The sequence below is a fragment of the Diceros bicornis genome, chromosome 35, assembly GCF_020826845.1.
Source record: "Diceros bicornis minor isolate mBicDic1 chromosome 35, mDicBic1.mat.cur, whole genome shotgun sequence".
In the NCBI taxonomy this organism is placed as follows: domain Eukaryota; kingdom Metazoa; phylum Chordata; class Mammalia; order Perissodactyla; family Rhinocerotidae; genus Diceros; species Diceros bicornis.
In genome coordinates, this window is record NC_080774.1 from 20,649,824 (window position 1) to 20,671,939 (window position 22,116).

Consider the following 22,116-nt stretch of genomic DNA (forward strand, 5'->3'; position numbering starts at 1 on the left):
TGATAAGTGGAGGAATAATAATTATTTTAAAATTGACTATCCAAGTGTGGAAAACAGTAATACACCGGAGCATCAGATTTCAGCAGCACATGTTTCGCAAGGACAGAGTTTTGGCCTGGTTTGTTCTCAGCTGTCTCCCTGGCTCCTAGCACAGTGCTGGCGCCTCTAGGTGCTCGAGAAAATTTCCGGAATGTGCCCTGGTTGAATGAGCAGGCTGGCACAGAGCAGGTGCTAGGAAATGATCACTGTAGAGAGAGGAGGAGACGGAGGCACGGAGAGGTGGCTCACAATCGTCCAGCTGGGAAGCGGCCAGGCCGGGGTCCGAGATTTGGACCCGGGCCAGCTGGCTCTGGCGTCTGCTGTGAACGACCACACTCTGCCTCTGCAGGAGAGGCTCTTCAGGAGAAGGCACAGAACATCCTGGTCTGGGTTTTGTCCAGAATCCCCAGCCATTCATTCAGTCTTCATTCAGTAAGTGCTTATGAAACAGTAAAAGGTGCCAGGCACATGCTCAGGGCTGGGGACAGGAGAGTGGACGAGACAGCCAGGCCTCTGGCCTCAAGGAGCTTATGTCCTAGCGAGGGAAGCGGACGGTACACAGCTAGGGCCAGATGGCGATAATGGCTTGCAAAGGAATGAACCAGACACCGTGAGGGGGACCAAGTAGAGGACAGAGGGTGGAGGTCGGAGGGCCTCTCGGAGGAGGTGACATCTAAGCCAAGACTTGGATTTGTGAAGGTGTGTGGAAAGGGTGCTCCAGGCAGAGGGAACAGAAAGCGCAAAGACTTCGAGATGGGAGAGGGTGTGGATGTTCAAGAACCTTCGAGGAGACTGCTGGGGTGGGAGGGGAGGGAGGGGAAAGACAGCGTGAGGTGGGATGGGCAGCTGCCAAGCAGGATGACTTAGGACATGAATTATGACCCTGAGCCCACGCTCCTCACGCACCCCCCCCCCCCGGCATTGCTAATAAAGATGATCAGACTTCAACGGCAATTCTTCAGGGAGGGCCCACCCCGCTAAGCCACCCCCTTCTCCGGTCACCTCAAATGACACATGTGCCCTCCTCCCCAGTTTACCCTCAGGGCACCTCAATTTTGCAACCAGGGCCCAATACAGAAGGTGTAGATTCAGATGCTGGGCTGACACTCAGCCAGCCTCCGACCACCCCGGCCCTTCTCTGCCTCGTCCCTGCTGTGTTTCTGAGCCTTCGCGTCCTCTCCCACCTCTTTCCAGAATCAAAGTGAGGGACTGAAATCTCTGGGCATTCAGGAGTCAGGCAGACTGAGTTCGAATCCCAGCTCTGCCACTTCCTGTGGGCTGTGTGAGCTTGGGCAACAGACTTCACTTCTCTGAGCCTCATCTGTAAAATGGGTCTAAGAATATCAAACTCAAAGGGCTACCATGAACATTAAAAGAGCTGCTTAAGAACTTCAGAACACACCTGGCACACAGGGCACATTAGAAAGAATTTTAGTGGTGTTGACCACAATCATCGGTTATTCATTTATTCCAACATACCTACTGCGTGCCAGGAGTTGGGCTATGGAGCTAAGAGACACAGCCTCAGCCCCCCGAGTCTGCTCCCACTGTGGACCCACACCTGGGAAGGAGTGATCGGTTCTGCCCGAGTAGGCAAGGAAGGCTGCCTGTAGGAGGCAGCCCTCATGCTGAGTTCTGAATAGTGGACATGTGGAGTTTTAAACAGCCAGGTGGAGAAGAGAAAGAAGGGTGTTCCTGGCCTAGGGAACAGCCAGCGGAAAGGCACAGGCAGGAAAGGACCCAGCAGGACTGGGGGGCTGCACGTGGCTTAGTGAATGGTGCCAGGTCTGGAGAGAAAGGAGTGCGGAGATGATTTCTCTTCGACATGAGGTCCAGCCGAAAACACCAAAGGACCCGGTTTGCAGGTGGGCCAACCCACCCACCTGGCCCTGGGCTGCCTGAGGCTCCTCCGGCCGCAGCAAGTAGAAAATACACATCAAAGCAGAGGGAACATACAGTCCCGGGGCTGGGGTCAAAGGTGCTGAGAGGCCCTGGCATTTCCTGGCCATGTGGCTTTGGGAGAGTCACTTCCTCCAGCTAAGCCACAGTTTCCTCAGCTGCAGAGAGGGCGGGTCCACTGACCACAAAGGCTGCTGTGCGGGTTCTAGAAGCACCTGACAAGCAAAGAGGAGTCTCGCCCTGGGGTCACTGGCCTCTCTGAGCACTGGAAAATAGCCCAGAAACTTGTACCTATCAAATGTTCCTGACTATGCTGGGGGTTCAGAGGTGCCCTGAATTCAGGGTCTGGGATGGTGAAGTCTAATTCCAGGCCTACTTTCAGCAGGGAGGCAGGCTGGACAGAAAATCACTCGGAAATCCCTCCAAGGACCCCTCATCTTCTTCAAGTGCTCACTGAAACTCTCCCCTTAGACCTGAGACCAGAATTCTACAGGATATTGTTATCTCAGGGTCAATGCCCTGGCAGACTGTCAATCACACTTTAGCTGAAATTAGTGCACTCACCCTTTCTTCCTGACACTTAGTGGGGAGCAAGAGACTGGAGCTTTTGGGGGCCAGATGGTGATGAGGGACGCAGAGAAATGGAGGAAAGGGGATAATCTGGGAAAGTTGTTTCCAGAAAGGATAGGCAAAATGTGCATGCCACTACATGTGCGTACTCTCGAACTCATGTTTGGGGTTGGAAGTGATGTGGATACTAAATACCAGGGGGAAAGGCCTGGAAGAAGGGATCAGCAGAATAAGACAAATGTTATCAGCTCACCAGTTTTGCTTGAGACTGATCAGTCATTTGGCTACAGCACTTTCAAACAAAGCAGCTGAGTTTTCTGCTTTTACATTTATCGAGTGCTGGTTCTGCTCAAGTATTTTCCACGCAGCATCTAACAGGATCCTCTCCACGACCTCTGGGGTAGGGATGCCTCGCCTCCAGCAGCTCAGAGAGAAGACGCAACCTGCCCAAGGTCGCACGGCCAGAGTGGCAGGCCTGGATCAGACCAGGCTGAGGCCGAGCTGTTCATTGTCCTCGGACAGGCCCCAGCAAGAGCCCCATCTCTGCCCCCAGAAGAAAGCAGCTCAAAGCGGGCAGGTCAGACATGAGCAGAAGACAGCAAAGACCTGGAGGATGGCTTGAAAAGAAAAATCAGGGCGACTTGGCAGAGGGAAAGCAGCTGGGAACCCACAAAGCAGAGGTGGCTTCCTGGCCACCCAGAGCCAGGGAGCCCACTCCAGGAGGGGCCAGAGGGACCTGGGCCTGCCCTCCACCCCCACACCCCCCTGGACCCTGACAGAGGAGGTGTCCCAGCATCCTGGCAGTGAGGATGATGGATAAGAGCCTCAGACTCAGTATCCTACAGCCCCAGGTTCAAATCCCGCCTCTGCCACTTGCCAGCTGGACCTAGACAAGGAACTTCACCTCTCTGAGCTTCTATTTTCTCCTCCAAAAAAACGGGATAATAATAACTTTTCTCAGGGAGCTATTATGAGGTTTGGGGAACTTGTGTGTGAAGCGCTGAGCAAGCACTCCAAAACTGCCAGCAGGGGTAACGTGGAATGCAAGAGGGTTTGGATTCTGGCTGTGCCTGGAATCTGCTCAGGGACGCTGGGTAAGACCTGCCCGCTCCGGAACTCAGCCTTCTCTGTCCCATCGCCAGGAGAATCATCTTCCCAAGACAAAGAGAAGCAGAGGCCTGCCCTCTCCATGCTGCTGCGACCCAGCTCATTCTAGCACCGGATCTGAGCCAGCCAGGGGAGTCTGCTCGGCCGCCCAATAATGGAGGCTGGGGGTGTGGGATGGCTGTGCCTCGAGAGTCAGGGGGGCCTTCGGATGCACTTACCTCCCCCAGGCACTCGCATCCCTGGGCTCCAGCCCTCGTGGCCACTCGCCAAGGCCGTCCACCGGCTGACCCCTGCAAAGCAGACGAGACGCTGCATTAGGGGTGGGTGCCGCAGAGAGGGGCTGGGCCACCTCAGAGGGGATGTCAGGCTCCCCAGGGGCACCCGATAGTGATTTGGGGGGGAAGTTCCTTGGAAGACGAGCTGTAGTGCAGGGAGAGGCCACCTCAGCCCAAGATGTCACAGCTGGGGTCTGAACTCGCCTGGTCCTACAGGGAATGAACTGCTCCCTTCTCAGGCAGAGAGGTGTGAGCTGAGAATCTGAGCTAAGGCCCTGCAGCCTTAGGGAGCCCCTTGGTCTTTGCCAACTAGGCTTTTCCCTTCCTCTCGGCCCGGGGACCTTGGACTTCAGGAAAAGTAAATATAACAATAAGCAACAACCACCACCACTATTCCACTAATCGCCATCTGGGACTGCTGGGTAGGGTTGAACAGGCTGTGCACGGCCCAACTCCAACGGGCACCATGTAGTTAGCCTACAATAAATATGGCACCCCCGGAGTCAGACAGTGTCCTGCCACCACCTAACACTGACCAAATGCCCACTGTGTGAGTCCTTGTGTCACTTAAGCCCCCTAAGAGGAAAGTATGATGATCCCAATTTTATAGATGAGAAGACGACACCAAGAGGGGAGCTGCCAGCACCAGGAACTCCATCCAGATCTGTGAGACACTGACGCCTAGCTCTTAGCCACTGCATTAAAGGAATGAGGCCACCAACACGACGGGGTCTGGCATGAAGCCAGGACCTGGCCAACGTGGAACCAAGGGGATCCTGGTGGACATCTCACTGCTGTGTCCTTACCTTTTAGGGTGGGGACGGTTTTTCGTCCACTGCTCACCTTCCCCCATTTTACAGATGGGACAATTGAGGCCTACGAGGGGAAATCACCTCGCAGACTCACCTACTGTGCCTGAGGCTCAAAACCTCCCTCCTCTCGGTCCCATTCCAGGTGGGGGTGGGTAAGAGCGCAGCTCTGCAGTTGGACGCCTCCCTGACGACAGAGATCGTCACTCCCCTGAGCCTCAGTTTTCCTGTTCTGGAAAATGGGCTGTTGGGAGATCTGAACAAGATAAGAGCAAGCCCTCAAAAGTCTCAGCTATTGTTTTATTTGCATCATAATGGAAATAAACTGGGTAGAAGCTATTACTGCATTACTTTGTCCTCCCTCCCTTCCTAGTCGCTCACTCCTCACTTCTATGGTTTTTTTTCTATCCCTGAAATACCAGCCTGATTAATACATCTCAACCCAGATGGAGAAGGGTACTCAGGTGTAACCACAGCAACCAGCACCCCGCCCTGTCCCCAAGCTACAGAGCACACAGGCCTGGCCCTCCCGGGGCACAGCTGGCCAAGCACGGAGGCCTGCCTCTTGGAACAAATACAAACACTTAGGGACCGGGCACTTGAAGCTCTCATGGAGGCGAGGTGGCTCGGGCCCAGCCGCCCTCCGGCGGCCCTTGAAATGCCAGAGAGCTCGAGAGGCCTGCCAGCCAGGCAGCTCCCACGGCGGGGCCCTCAGTCCCTGAGAGCTGTGTGTCCAACGCGGGGCACCACCCACAGCTAGGTACATTTACATGAAGTGAAATTAAATGAAATGTAAAATTCAGCTCCTGTTTGCAGTGGCCACGTTTCAAGTGCCCAGTAGCCACGCGGTGGCCAGTGCCCACCATACTGGACAGCACAGATCTAGGATGGGGTTGGCAAACTGTGGCCCTCAGGCCAAATCCAACCCTTGGCCTTTGAGCTAAGAGTGGCTTTTACATTTTTTTAAGGGAACGAGAAGGGAGAGGAGCAGCAACAACAAAAACTCTACAGGCCCCACAAAACCTGAAATATTTACTCTCTGGACACTTACAGAAAAAGTGGCCGACTCCTGTTCTAGAACATTCCCATCATTCGCACAAAGTCCTATCGGACAGCACCAATTTAGAGACAAATGAGAGGCATGGGGAGGGGTCAGGGAGCCCTCCTTTTCTTGTAGGAGGAACAGCAGCATGTATTAAGCGCCACTGTGTATTTAACATCAGCCCAAGGCTTTCCACGCCCTACCTCCTGTATCCTCCCAACAGCCCAATGGTGGGGTGCGGCGGCGGCAGCCTGGTCCTCCAATTTGTGGACGACAAAGGCCCACGTGGGTGCCAGGTGCACACAACTATGCCAAAAAGAAAACTGCCAAATCCACCGAACCAACCAGCACACACAAACCACAGGTGAGAGAAAAACAAGAAGGAAATAGGCTCAAAACGCCCCCAGGGATTTTGTTCGGGCGTTAGGTGACCATATTTTTCTCCTAAAAATGTACTCTCATGGTGTTGTTACATTGTCTTTCTACACAATAAAACAATACAACGACCGACTAGTAGTTTTGAGTTCTAAGCCAGGCCTAGTAGGGGCTAGACAGCTTGGGCTCAAATCTCGGCTCCCCCAGCTACCAGCTGTGGGCCCTTGGCAAGTCATTCAACCTCGCTGAGCCTCAGTTTCCTCATCTGTAAAATGGGGCTGATAACAATACCTCACAGGAGGCTCACATGAAATGTGGCTGGTGCAAACGAGGAACGAGCCCCAGAGGAGTGTTGGGAGGTGTAAATAAGTCAGAACATGCTAGAACACCGCCTGGCACCGGGGGAGTGCTATTTACATTTTGGCTTTCATTTTCTAATTTCATCCTCAGCAGAACCTTTCAAGGTGGGGATTTTTTTTTTTTTTTTAAATGACACGCAGTCTTTTTTTTTTTTTTTTTTGTGCGGAGGATCAGCCCTGAGCTAACATCCGTGCCAATCCTCCTCTTTTTGCTGAGGAAGACCGGCTCTGAGCTAACATCTATTGCCAATCCTCCTCCTTTTTTTCCCCCAAAACCCCAGTAGATAGTTGTATGTCATAGCAGCACATCCTTCTAGTTGCTGTATGTGGGATGCGGCCTCAGCATGGCCAGACAAGCGGTGCATCAGTGCACGCCCGGGATCCGAACCCGGGCCGCCAGTAGCGGAGGACGCGCACTCAACCGCTAAGCCACGGGGCCGGCCCGGGGGGTTTTTATCTTCATTTGATAGGTGAGAAGACTGAAGCTCTGAGAAGGGAAGCCATTCACAAAAGGCCCACGACTAGTCAGAGCAAAAGCCGGTGTCCAAATCTGGCTCTGTCCCCAAGACATCGTGTCTGGCGGCTCATAAAACGGGGGCAGCAGGAGAGGATGGGAGGGGACTTTGCCCTCTCTTTAAGGCCCCATGGGCTGCCCTGAATGACCACTGGAAGGATGGGGATGCATTCATTGCACAAATGTTGACTGAGCACCAAGTACCAGGCACTGACCAAGATGCCAGGACACTCCAGGACAGCAAAGGCCCCGGCCCTCATGGAGTTGACATTCTAGCGGGGAGCCAGGAAACCGGCGTGTGAGATCATTTCTCCCGTGATAAAGGCTGGAAGGAAGGAAGGAAAGGCCCACGTGCCCTGGGGGTTCAACTCGTTTCAACTTTCTAACTCAGCATGATTTCCCCAAGCTCAGCAGATCCAGAGGTTCCCAAGACAGGGGACGGGGCTGGAGCACGCGACGCCAGTGCAGGAGGCTGTCACTGCAGCTCAGGGCGGCCTTGGAGGGGTGCCCGGTGCCCACGTGCCTGAGCTCGGCCATCAGCCCTGCGAGCCCTCCCGTGGGAACCAGCTCCCAAACATTCCATCACCATGGCCACCACTCCCCCGACCCCCGCTGGGCCCCGCTGACCTCGCCACTCCAAGCCCCGACCCTCTCGACCCTCTCGTGCAGATAGGGGAAGCCTGAAGCTCTCTGGGGCAGGGGCCCTGGGGATCAGAGACCTCTGACCCACCCTGGAGGGAAGCCAGTCAAGAAAAGCCTGCCAGATTCCAACGGGGTGAGAAGAAGAAAATAATAAGAAAAATGATAATTCCGAGGCTATGGACACTGCTTCAACTTAACAAGAGGGAGGAAGAGGAGGCAGGGTGGCGTGCTGCCTTAACAAGATTAGCTCATCCTTATTGAGCGCTTACTGTATGCCAGGTACTGAGCTCAGGGGTTTACATACATCGTCGAATTTTGTTCCCACCCCTGTTACCCCATGTGACCCTCCTTTATTAACCATCCATTCAGTGGGGCTCAGAGAGGTGGGGTCACCTGCCTAAGGCCACACAGCTGCTAAGCGGGGGAGCCAGGAGGAAAACCTGTCTCCCTCTCTCTCTGTAGCCCCTGCTTCTAGATCCACGATTTCACTCTCCTGACTTGCTTTGCAATTTCTACCTAAAATGATAAAGCAGCCCCCCTGCTGCCACTGTCCCGGCTCCCCTCGGAGGCCCAGTTCAGCACTCTGTTAGGCACAAGCTGGAGTGGGAGGTGATGAGCCTGGAGGTCACATCCCAGCTCCCCCACTCAGAGGCTGGGTGTCCTGGCTCAATCTGGAGCGGCTCTCGGAGCCTCAGCGTTCTCATCTGAGAAATGGGAATAACCCTGGAGCAGAGAGAGTCGTGAGGAACCACATAACGTGCATCAAGCCCAGCCCGGAGCCAACATGCAAAACTGCTAGCATTTAATATCATGATCACTGTCGTCACAGCAAAGGCACGAAGCCTGGAAGGACACACAAGCTAAGAAACGAGGGGCCTGGTGAGGTGGGGTCGGCAAACTTCTTCTGTAAAGGGCCAGAAGGCCAACAACTCGGACGCTGTGGGTCAGATGGTCTCTGGCGTAGCTACTCCGCTCTGCTTTTGCGGCAGGAGAGCAGCCATAGAAAACAACGCGTCGATACACGTGTGTGGCTGTGTTCCAATATAGACTATTTACAAAGTCAGGCGGCGAGCTACATTCGTCCCGCGGGCCCTGGTTTGTCAGCGCCCTGGTCTGGATGACGAGAAGACGATCTTGGCAGCACACGACCCCGGCGACCTTGGACAAACCCTCGAAATGCAAATGCAGTGAGCGGCGGTAGAAGCCGGTGTATACTCGGGTCCTGGGCCCCGTCTCACAAGGGCCAGTGGGAGGACCCAGGCCACCAGCCTTTGGTGGGCGAGAGAAAACATACAACTCGGGAAAACAGTTGATTTTTTTTAAAAAGAGGCACGTGCATGCACATGGAATCATCCGACATCTGGTCTGGCGCCAAGTAAAGACTTAAAGAGAGAGACATGGGTGCCTGGCACTGTTATATGCATTTTGCCTCTAACCACAACCCTGGGGGGTAGGCACTATTATTACCCCATTTCACAGAGGGGGAATCTGAGGCTCAGAGAGGTCAAGTGTTTAGCCAGAGGTCACACAGCTGATAGTTACCAGCTGAGTGTGAACTGGAACCCAGGTCTGCCTGATACCAGAACCAGAGCCTAAATCCCTACCCTGCCAAGTACACAGATGGGGGAAGCCATCTGTCCCAGGTCGTGCAGGTGCTCAGGGCAGTGACCAGCTCGGACTCCTGGCCCCCATCCCCCAGCCTGGCCCCCAGCGCCTGGCGCGGCCCCTGCTCTGGGCTTCCTTTTCGAGAACACACAAGGCCTGTGCCTGGTAAACAACGCAAACAGGAAAAGACCAGGGTGACCTTGTGGGACTGGGGCTTCCTGCACTTGCCACACACACACACACACACACACACACACACACACACACACGACCCGCTGACAAGCTGCCGGGGGGGGGGGGATGAGCACTGGAGTCGGAGTCCACACACCTGACTTTGAGTCCTGGTTCTGGTGATTACTAGCAATGCAGCCCTGGGGAAGGGGGGGAGGGGAGGTGTCACCTGACTTCTCTGGGCCTCAGTTTCTTCATCTGAGAAATGGGGATGCTGACAGCAGTTGCGAGACTTAACAAATGAACTGATAGAAAGCACTCAGGACAGGGCTTTGTTACTCTATCATGGTTATTTCTTCCCTTTAGGGGGTTCTCAAACTTCCACGTGCAGTAACATTGCCAGAAACTGTTAAAAGACAGGTCCCCAGCTCCTACCCCCAAATATTCTGATTTGGAAGTTACGTGATGGGGCCTAGGGCCCCGCATTTTACCACGAGCCGCCCCTGCCCCAGCTCTGTGAAATACCGCTGAGGGCACTGAATCCCGCATTCGAGGACTGTGTCCTGGGCGCCCACCCAGGCCAGGCACGGGGAACGCAACAGCCACAGAGTGTGGGGTCTGGAGTGCACGCCCCGAAGCTGGACGGGCCCGGGTGCGATCTGGGCTTGGCCCCTCGCCAGCTGTGTGACTTGAGCCAGCGACTTCTCCCTTCTGGGCCTCGCTCGCCTCATCCCCAGATTAAGGGTGCAAACAGCAGCTGCCCGGCCGGGCTGGCACAGAGGTGAGCTCAGTGACAGTAGCTACCAGGATGTACTGTTATTTCTTAGGAGACACAGCCCTGCCCGTAAGGAGTGGCCGAGCAACAGACCCAGGAGAGGCAGACACGCCACACACAAGGGAGGGAGAGAGTGGCTTGGCCACCCCGGAGAGAAAGAGGCTTGCCTGGCAGGGCCGGCCGAGGGTGAGCCACCATTCTCGAACACAAAATGTAAGGGGGCGCCCCAAAACTCAGGAGTCAAGATCAATAATGTTTTAGTGGAGTATTTTTAAATAAATGCCAAAAAACTATTAAATTTTTAAATAGGATAAATAATGAGGCTGTGCCAAGCCGTACTGGAGCCTGAGGCAGAGGGAAAATATCAGGAATATGATCCCGTCTTTATTTAAAATTTTGACATATTGTTCATCCTGGATATTCTTGCATTGATTTAGATTACTTTGGTAATAGCTTTATTCACGTACCACACAACTCACCTATTGAAAGCGTACAATTCTACAGTTTTTGTGTATGCAGAGGTATGCAACCATCACCACAATCAATTTTAGGACATTTTCATCACCCCAAAAAGAAACCCCGACCGTTAGCTATTGCCCCCCCTCCCCTCCTCCCCCAGCCCCTGGCAACCACTAATCTACCTTCTGTCTCTATGGATCTGCCTCTTCTGAATATTTCATGTAAACGGAATCACACAGTACATGGTCTTCAGTGACTAGCTTCTTCCACTTACATAATGTTGTCAAGATCCATCCATCGGTTCTGATTTTTTTAAATTTGCATTAAAATGTTATTTATCTTGATTACTGAACTTTCTGGGAATCCTTTAAATTTTACACCCGGGCGAGTGCCTGACTGATTAATCTCAGCCCAGCTGCCTGGGGCTCCTCCAGACCAAACCTGAGTTTCTGCAAACCCCAAAATTGATGGCACGGTTCTGTTCGCACCACGCCCAGGAGCCAGGGAGCTCAAGACCCCCAGAAATCCCCCAGCCTGGGGAGTAGGAGCTGCTGGGAGCCTCTCGAGGAAATCCACACAGGGGTGGAAGCGGGTTCCCCACAAAGTCCTGCTCCTTCTGGAACCACTCTGCCTCGCCTTGCCCTGAGAAATTCTACTGTGACTTCTGCTTTGACACGAGCATTTATTGAGCTCCAGCTGTATACATCACATGTCACCTCGCCACACACTGAACTCAGTTTGCAGCCACTTCATGCCTTTTCCTCAGTCAGTCACGGCACACCCCCTGAGGCAAGCGACAAGGCTGGGAGACAGGCACGGGACAGGAGTCAGGGGGTCAGGGAGTCGGGTTCACCTCTGCCGCTCCCTGGCTGTGCAGCTCCGGACAAGACACTCAGCCTCTCTGAGCCCTGGTTTCCTCATCTGTTAAATGGGGCGCACGGGGAGCCCTCCTAACAGGGCTGTAGAGAGGAGACAAGGACAGTCCTCGGTGAACTGTCACTTTTGTACGTAGATGCACGCTCACTCTCAGCCGGCACGGAGCTAGGGGTGTAGCAAGCGCGGCACCATCTGATGCCCCCAGCCGCCCTGAAAGAAAGGCACAATGATGTCCCATTTCACAGAGGAGGAATCAGAGGCTCAGGGAAGTGAAGTACCTTGTCCGGGGCTACACAGCTGGTAGGGGCCAGGCCAGGAGTCAAACTGAGGTCTGACTCTGAAACACCGGATCCGAGAAATCGAGCTGGCTTCATCAGTCTTAAGTGCCAGCCTCCTCCGTTCCGACCCCACAATGGGACCCTATGGGTTTAAGAGAGCGGGACACACGTGAACAGCTCCCCAGGGGGGTACAAGAGCGCACCTTTGGGAACCCCCAGCCTTCCCTGGGCTGTCCTGAGCAGTGGTGGGCACGCCGCAGCTGTGTCTGTATCCAAACTGCACATCCCTTCCCCCTAAAATAGAGTCACCACGTCAGTGGCCCTTGGGGGAAGGGAGGGGCGGCCAGCCAGGAAACGCAGGGCAGAGCGGCATGTTCTGGGCTCAGGACAAGCGGAAGCGGGTTCCAATCCTAGCTGCACTGCCAAAGCACCCGGCAACCAGGACGTGCCTCTGCCCTCTCCGCGACTCCCACCTCCTCGGGCTACTGAGAGGGAACAGACAATACACCCAGAGTGCTTAGAGGAGCCCCTGACTCAGGCTCAGCCCCATCAGGTGGTCCAGGATGCCCCGACACTTTGAACTCTCCAGGACAGATGCTGACAAGGGGACCTCGGACGAGGCTCTTGACCTCTCCATACCTTAGTGTCCTCACCTGAACACGGAACCCACTTCCTAGGCTGTTGAGAGGGCTCGACAGCTCAGGGCGGCCACAGCAGGTAGCCCAGCACCCTGGAAACTCGTAAGGAACAGAAGCCACTGTATCCAGCGTCCCCCAGAATCCACAGGGAGGGGCCTCAGCCACCCACTCTCTCGAGGTTTGGGGAAACCATCCAGCTGAGCCAGGCTGTGTTTCGCCCCAGGGAGCTCTGGCCAACTCCGGCGGGCAGGTGCCTCTCCTGCGGGAGGAAGAGCTGCTCCCAGCAGGACACACCCTTTCTTTGGCCAAGGCTGCCTCTCCGCCTACCGAAGACTACCTAATTGGTCTTCCTTCCTCGCTTGGTGAGCACCTAGCCTGCTTGCCCGCCTCAAAAAACAGGGCATCATGGGAACATGGGAGGTGAGGCACACGGCAGGGTTGTCCAATGGTTAAGGGCACAGGTGGAGGGCTCAGAGGGGCTGGGGCCACGTCTCGCTTGGCCAAGGATGGGCTGTGAGACCTGGGGCCGGTTAACTTCAACAGCCTCGGTTTCCTCATCTGTAAAATGGGGCTGAACTGCCTGCCTCAGAGGGCTGCGCTAATGACTGCTGAGGCAAGTGCTCAGGGCAGGACCTGGCAGGAGGGGATTTCAGACAATGCTAGCTATTAATTTATCATCATCTCTAATTAGATACTCTAATTAAATATTCATGGCATAACCATAACAGACCTGGATACGACCATAAAAAACGATTCATTCCCTGGCAAGACATCTGGGATAAGATGTTAGGTGATAAAAAGATGTTAGGTGAGCCCGTTCTGGTAAATATTTATGTTGGAGGAATATTCCAGAAAGATACACCCTAAAATGCTAACTGGAGTTTCACTTATTTTTCCTCTTTCTCTCCCTGAATTTTATAACTGTTCTACAGTGGACATCTATCAACGGTGTGATGCAAAATAAACAAATGGAGAAATGAAATTGGGGCGATTTCTAGATATGCTGCAAAACTTTGAGACCTTGAGTCCGGAATATACAGCCAGCCTTGGAGAAAGCCTGGCGCAAGCCCAGACTGGAGAGTCTGGCCAAGGTCACACGGCAAGGTCATAGAGCAGCCAGGCCTAGGCCCGGCTTTCCAGACACCCAGAGCTGGGCTCCTCTCTGCTGGCATTGTACTGGTGTTCATTCTCCCAACAAGATTAGGAAGGCTGGCCTCTTGGTTACAAGTCTGGCTCTGGAATCAGGCTGCAGATCCTGGCAGGGCCACAAGCTGTGTGACCTTGGGCAAGACACAACTTCTGTGGGCATCAGACCTGCAGCAGTGTCATAGGGCTTTTGTAAGGGTTGAATAAGATAATGTATGTAAAGCACTTAGTACCATGCTGGGCAAACAGTAGGTGCTTCAGGTCCTATTATTATTATTATTACTCTTATTACTATGCAGAATCTAGTTATGTTATGGAGAATCCTCTGTAGGACATGGAATGCTAACCTGGCAAGCACAGGAAGGAGATTTAGACTTGGGTACTGGGGAGCCATTGCAGGTGTTTGAGCAGGAGAGGAGCAGTATGATTGTGAAGCTGCATAAGGCTGGAGGCCAGTGCCCACCTACAGGGACTGTCTCTGCCACGTCCTCCATCACTGGCTCCACATCCTTGGCAGTCCTCCTAGTGCTGCCAGGCAGAAACACAGCACAACTCCCATAGGCTACACCCCTGCCATTTCCAGCCTGTCTGTTTCCTGGGTGCCACCTGGGCTGGTGAAGTTCAGGCGATCAACAAGCTGGGGGACTTGAAGCAGCCCACACGGCCTCAGTCCACAGGTGTGATGAGCAGGAGGCCCAGATGCCTGGCGGGGGCCACAGGGTGGCGGAGGAGAAACGGCCTCTACTTTGGAGCCATGCAGACTGGTTTCCTCCTACTTTGCTGTGTGCCCTTGGGAAAGTCCCTTCCCGTCTCTGAGCTCCAGTTTGCCCACATGCAAAGAGGGTCTGAACTGCTTCCATACACCGAGGGGCTGCTGGAGGGGTGCAACACAATAAGACAACAACGGTTTCCTTTGGCTGCGTTCCCACTATGCGCCAGGCACGGTGCCAAGGGCTTGCATTAAATCCTCACAACTCTAGAAGCACTCCTTGTACCATTCCTATTTTTAAATGTTACTTAATTACTCAAGTCACAGGTATAATCTGCATAATTTAAAAAAAAAATAGAGAAGGCTTAGGTCTCTTTGGAGGAAAATCCCCAATCCTGCCCTTTTCTCTCTTTCTTAAGAAGTAACCAGGTTGATCAGTGTGGGGAGGAGCCCCCCACACCTGCTTTCTATGAGGTTATAGCCAAACAGGACCTCTCTCCCTCCCCTCCCAAACACCCATCCCTCCATCTTTCCACTCAGCCTTCCCTCCTCCCTGCCACATGCCATCAGATCACACTGTGGTTCTCAACTGGGGCCGACTGCCCCTCAGGGGACAACCAGCAACGTGTGGAGACAGGTTTGGTTGTCACGACTAGGGTCATCTGGCAGGTAGAGGCCAGGGATGCTGCTAAGCGCCCTACAGGGCTCAGATCAGCCCCCAGCACAAACAATCATCTGGACCAATGCCAGTGATGCCCAGGCTGAGAAGGCCTGGACTGCACGTGTCCCTCTGGGACCTGCGTGGCGTCCTCCCCACCAGGTCCTGAAGATCTTTCCACATCAGTGTATTCATTCTGTCATTCCTAAATGTAGCCTGAGCACCTACTGTGTGCCAGACCCTGTCCTAGCATGGGCCCACATCAGTAAGGACACAGAGAAAGCCCCAGCCCTCAGAGGGTGCTCCATCCTCATGGAAGACAAGACCCCGATGGCTCTCCCCCCCTCTTTTTAATTGCTCCAGAGCATCCTCGGCCGGGATGGCGCACCATTGATTCATTTGGCCAAGGCTTTCCTGATGGACACTTGTTGATGCAACACACTCCGTCACAGAGGAACACGCCTCCTTGTGCCCGTGAGTGAGAGGCGCCCTGGGGCCCTGCTAACTGTATCAGCAGAGTCTCCTGGAAGCTCGCGAGTCCCACCCCAGCGGTACTCAATCCGGGTCTGCATTTAAACCAGACCCCACGCCTTCCCATGCATGTTAAAACTTGACAAGCACAGCTCTAAGTAGTTACCAGAAGCAGGTCGGCTGCTCAGGGGCCACGCACGCTCTACATTTCAGCAGAAACTGCCAGAACTGCCCTCCAAGGACCCTCCCACCAGTAGTCCGCAAGTTCCCCTTCTGCACCAACTTTGTATTGTCAGACGTTGCTGTTTTTGCCGAGCTGACAGTTCCTCCCCTTTTCCAGATATGGAGACTGAGGCTGAACAAGGTACCTAGACAACCAGAACCCAGGGTCGATGACCTCTACAGCCTCTCCCAGCTCTGGCTTTGAGGATCTGGCCACGTCCTGGGCCTGTTCTGTGCCAGCTTCCTGCCCAACCACTCTGGCTGTCAGAAGGACGCTCAGTGCAGGAGGCAGGAAAGGTTACAGCTCGCCTAGCAAAGGAAAGAGAGTTTCCAAGGGAGGGAACAGGCTCTGCAGGCTGGGCACCTGTGAATGCCACCTGGGAGGCTGCCCTGTGCCCGTTCGTGTCCAGTCATCTGGGACGAAGGACCAGGCTGGCGCATAGGACAAGCTCGCCCTTGTCACGCACAAGAGGTAATAACGCCAAGGCTCCGGGGTGAGGGCGAGGATGGGGGCCGTGCAGGCGAGGAGAAGGGCTCTGGAGCCAAGGAGCTGGCTGGGCCCCCAACCCTGCTCTCACCAGCTACACATCTTAGCCTCAGTTTCCTCCCCTGAAAAATGGGCTCATTCCACCCACCACGGAGAGCTGCCGGAGGACTTGCGTGCAGATCCATCAACAAACGGAAGCTGCCATCTGCAGCCCCGCCTGCACCAGCGCCGCGCTGCTCCACTCAGCTTACTACATCCCCACAGCAACCGGCTGCGGGCAGCGCTGTTATCTTCCCTGCTCGACAGATGAGGAAATTGAGGCTCAGAGAGCTGCAGCGCCCTGCCCTTGATCCCACGCTGAGATACAGGCCACGGCAGCAGGGGCCCGGGACCCTCGAGGTCAGCCTTCCTCATCGCGATTCTGCCTCTGTCGAGCTGTGTGACCCCGGGCAAGCCGCTTCACCTCTCTGAGCCTCAGCTTCCGAAGCAGTGAAATGGGGACATCACACAGAGACGGGAGATGGAAGGCCACCCTGCAAACGGGCGAGTTCCGTGTGCCCCTCCTCCGGGGCTCCACACTGTCACCCCCAGCCCAGGAAGACGTGTCACGAGACGCGGGCATCTCGGCTCTCTCCTTGCACTCTAGGTGTGACACGGGTGAGGCCATGAAAGCAGGCAGCCCCCAGAGAGGGACAGCCACTTGCTCAAGGTCACGTAGCTGATAAGCAGTGGAAAGCAGCAAGAGGTGGGGTTTCCAACCTGAGTGGGGTCCGGGCAGCAGCCAGGGTGGGGGCCAGGGGCAGGCTGGGGCTGGCAGGTGTCCGGAGTGGGGACCGCCAGGAACAGGCAGATCTGCAGTGGCCGAGGTCTCTCCTGCTGGCCCTTGCCTGCGAGGCCTCTTTGAAGGACCAGACAGTCCCCGCCTCTCCCCAAAGGCTCCTCCTCCCTCGGGGCCCAGCTGGTCACTGGCCCGTGGACGGGCAGTGGGCACCACCTGTCTGCGGCCTCAGGGCTTCGCTCTGCGGCTGCAGCACAGGCCACCTAGGCCACGCAGTCTCCCTATGGCTGAATTTGTCCGTCTTCTGGAATCTTCTCTCACCACTGCAGCCAGAGTGTGTAGCTACCACAGAATCCTGACCATGTCCTTCCCCCCCCACTGCTTAAATCCTCCCATGAGCCCTCAGCCTCAGCGCCACAGTCCCGCTCCTCCCTACGGTTTGTAACAGCGACAGGCAACAGAAGCCCAAGTTGAGTCACATGTGGAACTCAATTTCCCAGTAGCCACATTCAAAAACTAAAAAGAAAAAGGTGAAATTAAGTTTAAGAATAGATTTCATTTCACCCAATATATCCAAAATATTATCATTAATCAACATAAAAATTAATATAACAAAAAATCAATATAAAAATTAAAATTAATGAGACATTTTACTTTGTTTTATTTTCCTTAATACTAAGTCTTTGAGGTCTGGGGTATGTCTTCTACGTTCAGCACATCTCAATTTGGCTGATCAATTTGCACTGGAAATACCTGATCTGTATTTAGAGTTCCTAAAATGTAAAGTTGGAAAAGCACTTTCACATCCCCAAATAGTTCCACACGTATTCAAAAATTTTCCAAGAACAGAATCGAGTATCTGTTTTGAAATCTAAACTTCAACTACGTTAAAATAAAACACTGAGTTCCTCAGCCGCGTTAGCCACGCTTCAAGGGCTCAGCATCCACGTGTGGCTCGTGGCTCCCGTGGTAGACAACAGGTAGATGGAGTCCTTCCACGTCTGGTCCCCACGGCCCTCGCAGCCTCATTTCTAGGCCTGTCCTAGACAGGGAGTGAAAGCTCTGAGCACACACTGCCTTTCCATCCCCATGACCCTGCCCTTCCTCAACGTCCCCCACTTCCTGCCAATTCCGACTCTTTCCTTAAAATTCAGCTCCAGGTTCCTCCCTCTGCAAAGCCTTCTCCGACAGCCTCCGGACCCGAGAACATTCCCCATCCCTCTGCTCATTCCTCTTATTGTAATGTCACACGGTGTTGTAGCTGTCCATCTCGAGGTTTCTCAACCTCGGCACTGTCAACATTTGGGTCAGATAATTGTAGGATGTTAAGCAGCAACCCGGGCCTCTACCCGCTAGATGCCAGCAGTACCCCTACCCCCAGTCGTGACAACCAAAAATTCCTCCCGGCATTGCCAAGTGTTCCCCAGGGGCACAATCACCCCTGGCTGGGAACCAGGGCCTGGCACACAGAAGGCACCCAAGCCTGCGCCTCAACAGAAGAGGCTTACCCAAGTATACTCTACCATGAGGCTCACCTCCTCCAGGAAGCCTTCCATGATGCCCTAGCCCGGTTAGTGTTTCCCCTGGGCTCCCACAGCCCCTGCACTCACCCCCCCCCTACAACGCCCTCCAAGGAACTGGGTCTTGTCCACCGCTGTACTTTCAATGCCTAGGCTGGAGATTGGTATATAGTAGGCGCTTACTAGATATTTACACAACTGACCTGAGAAACAGGGATGGCTTAGGTTGAAAAGGCCCACAGGGCCTGTCTTGCCTATTTTAGTTCAGGACTCTCATCCCAGCAAAGGTGATAATAACAGTCACAGCTCCATTTATATACCAAGCACTGGGCTAACTCTGCAGCATTTAGAGAGGGAAACTGAGGCTCAGGCAGGCGAAGGGCTTACCCTGTGTCCAAATCAATGATTTTGAGGCTCAAAACTCCTGCTTCCTCCTCTTACTGATTGAAAGAAGTTACACATGGAAGAAGATATTTGCAATACATATATCAAACAAGATATCCAGAATATATAAAGAGCTCTGTGAAATCAATAAGAACAGGACAGGCAACCCAATAGAAAAATGGGCACATTTGAAGAGATACTTGTACAAGAGGTTATCTAAATAGTCAATAAGCATATGGGAGGGTGCTCAATCTCATTATCCATCAGGGAAATACATGCAAATTAAAAGTACAATATGGGACCATGCTACATCTGAATGGCTTGAAAAAAAAAAAAAGTGATACCAGTGTTAACAAGGATGTGATGCAACCAGAACTTGCATGCTCTGCTGGTGGGAGCGTAACCAGGCAAATCCCTTTGGAAGACTCTTTGGCATAACAGAGACAAAAGCTGAACACGCACCTTCTCTACGACCCAGCTAATCCACCGCTAAGTACACGTCCATCAGAAATGCATCTAACTGTTCACCAAAGGGCACCTATCAAAATGTTCCCAGCAGCACTGTTTTTGCTACAGTCCCCAGCTGGAAACGACTCAACTGCCCATTAACAAGAGGATAGACAAATGAGTAAATACAAATAAATAAATTTATACTGGACAGCCAGGAGAAAGAATAAGCTAGAACTTCACACAACAATATGGATGAATCTCACAGATATTATGTTGAGCAAAACAAGTCAATACAAAAGAAAACATACATATGATTTTATGCATGTAAAGTACTTTATATGCATATAAAGTACAAAGACAGGCGGAATTCATCTCTGGAAGGAGACCTCAGGATGGTGCTTACCCTTGGGGGGCCATGACTGGAGGGGGCACAAGGCGTCTTGGGGTGGGGGAGGGGGTGCTGGGCACGTGTTTTTCTTGATCTGGGTGCCATCCCACGAGCACACTCATCTTCTGAAAATTCACCGAGCTGACCACTCAGGATGTGTGCACCTTCCTCTACGTACGACAGACTTCAATAAAAACAGTCTTAAAGAATCACACTTTGTCAAATACTGGGGAATGGTGGTGCTGGCCGGGCGTCTTCCCACCCGCAAACCTTTCCCGTCTGCTGCAGAGGAACACACAAGACTCCTTTCATTCATTCAATCAACACCCGCTGGCAGGCGCTCTCCCAGGGCCAGGCTTGGTCCTGGGCACCGGAACCATAAAGGTGAACTGAGCCGTGGCCTCCGACGGTGCCACCCATGTCCCAGTGCCTGGCACACACACCTGCAGACCCACACGCAATCAAGGAGCTGCCAGGCTGGGACGGCTTTTGATCAGAGGCCAAGGAGGTGATGTCTGCTTGTCCTCCGCTCTCTCTGCCCCCCCGCCCTGGGCTCAAGAAAGTTTTCAGGCTTTTTCCTTCCGCTGGGCCAAACCCAGCCATTCCGGCACAGGCGGCAGAAGTTTCATACTTGCTAATTTCTCTGCCACCATCTCCCCTCCCTCCTGATGACTCCTGGATTGTCATCTCCAGCCCAAACCTCTCTCTTCAATGCCACAGTCGGGGTCAACTGTCTCCTCGTCACCTCCACTTGGGCTGGTACCCCAAACTTAATGCGTCCAAAGCTGATCTCCTGGTTTCTCCCCCTAAATCACTCCACTCGCTGTTGCTGACAGCTCATTATGCTCAGGCCAAAAGCCTTGAAGGCAGCCAAAAGCCTTGACTCCTCTCTCTCTCTCTCCCACCCCAGTCCAACCCAGCAGCAAATCCTGTCAACTTCACCTTCAAAACAGTGCCATGCAATGACTTCTTGGATATGACACCAAAGGCATAGGTAACAAAGAAAAAATAGACAAACTGGACTTCATTTGTGCATCAAAAGGCACCATCCAGAGAGTAAAAGTCAACCCACAGAATGGGAGAAAATATTTGCAAATCGTATATCTGATAAGGGGTTAACATCTAGAATATATAAAGAACTCCTACAACTCAACAACAAAAAACCAAACAACTCAATTCAAAAATGGGCAAAGGACTTGAATAGACATTTCTCCAAAGAAGAAATACAGATGGCCAACAAGCACGTGAAAAGATGTTCAACATCACTCATCCTCAGGGAAATGCAAATCAAAACCACAATGAGACATCACCTCACACTCGTTAAGATGGCCACTACCAAAAAACAGAAAACAAGTGTTGGCGAGGATGTGGAGAAATTGGAACCCTTGTGCACCGTTGGTGGGAACGTAACATGGTGCAGCTGCTGTGGAAAACAGTACGGAGGTTCCTCAAAAAATTAAAAATAGACCCACCATATGATCCAGTAATTCCATTTCTGGATATATACCCAAAAGAATCAAAAGCAGGGACTCGAACAGATATTTGAGCAGCATTATTCACAAGAGCCAGAAGGTGGAAGCAACCCAAGCGTCCATCACAGATGACTGGATAAGCAAAACGCGGTATATACATACAATGGAATATTATTCGGCCTTAGAAGGAAGGAAATTCTGCAATATGCTGCAACATGGATGAATCTCGGGGACATTATGATAAATAAGCCAGTCACAAAAAGACAAATACTGTCTGATTCCACTTACATGAGGTCCTCACAGTAGCCAAAACCACAGAGACAAATTATAATGCTGGTTGCCAGGGGCTGGTGGGAGGGAGGTTGGGTAGTTACTGTTTCATGGGGACAGAGTTTCAGTTTTACAAGATGAAAAGAGTTCTGTGGATGGATGGTGGTGACGGTTGCACAACAGTGTGGACGTACTTAATGCCACTGAACTGTATACTTAAAAATGGTTAAGATGGTAAATTTTATGTTATGTGTATTTTCACAGACACACACACGAGCCAGAACCTTCCCCACCCCCCCCACTTCACATCACTCGCGCTTATTGGGGCTTTGTGTGTTTTGTGCACCCTCTTCTCACCGCCCTGGTCCAAGGCACCCTCGTCTCTTGCCTGCATAACTCGAACTGGCCCCCTGATTCTGCCCTTGTCTCCTCAGTCCATTTTCACCGAGCAGCCGGAGTGATCATATGAAGATGGAAATCAGGTCACGGCCCTCCTCTGCTCTGAATCCTCCCATGGCTCCCGGGCTCAGGAAAAGCAAGTCCCCATATAGCCCGCAGGCCCTATAGGCTCTATCCGGCCCTTACCTTCCCGGCCTCACTCCCCACCTGGCTCTCTTCCAGCCCCACGGCCCCCTTGCTGTTCCTCATACTCGGGGGCACGCTCCCACCGCAGGGCCCTTGCCCAGCTGGCCCCGCTGCCTGGACGCCCTTTCCCCAGACATCCACCC

The 22,116-nt window shown here is 53.2% G+C and overlaps 1 protein-coding gene across 3 annotated transcripts in view; it reads right to left on the bottom strand.

Annotated features, from left to right (window-relative positions):
- TPST2 (tyrosylprotein sulfotransferase 2) overlaps positions 1–22,116 on the bottom strand; it is a 51,468-nt gene that overhangs the window by 12,538 nt on the left and 16,814 nt on the right. For all 3 annotated transcript variants that reach the window (XM_058531675.1, XM_058531677.1, XM_058531676.1), the window contains exon 2: positions 3,834–3,905. In XM_058531675.1, coding sequence (XP_058387658.1) covers positions 3,834–3,905 — 72 coding nt within the window. The remainder of the gene's footprint in view (positions 1–3,833; positions 3,906–22,116) is intronic.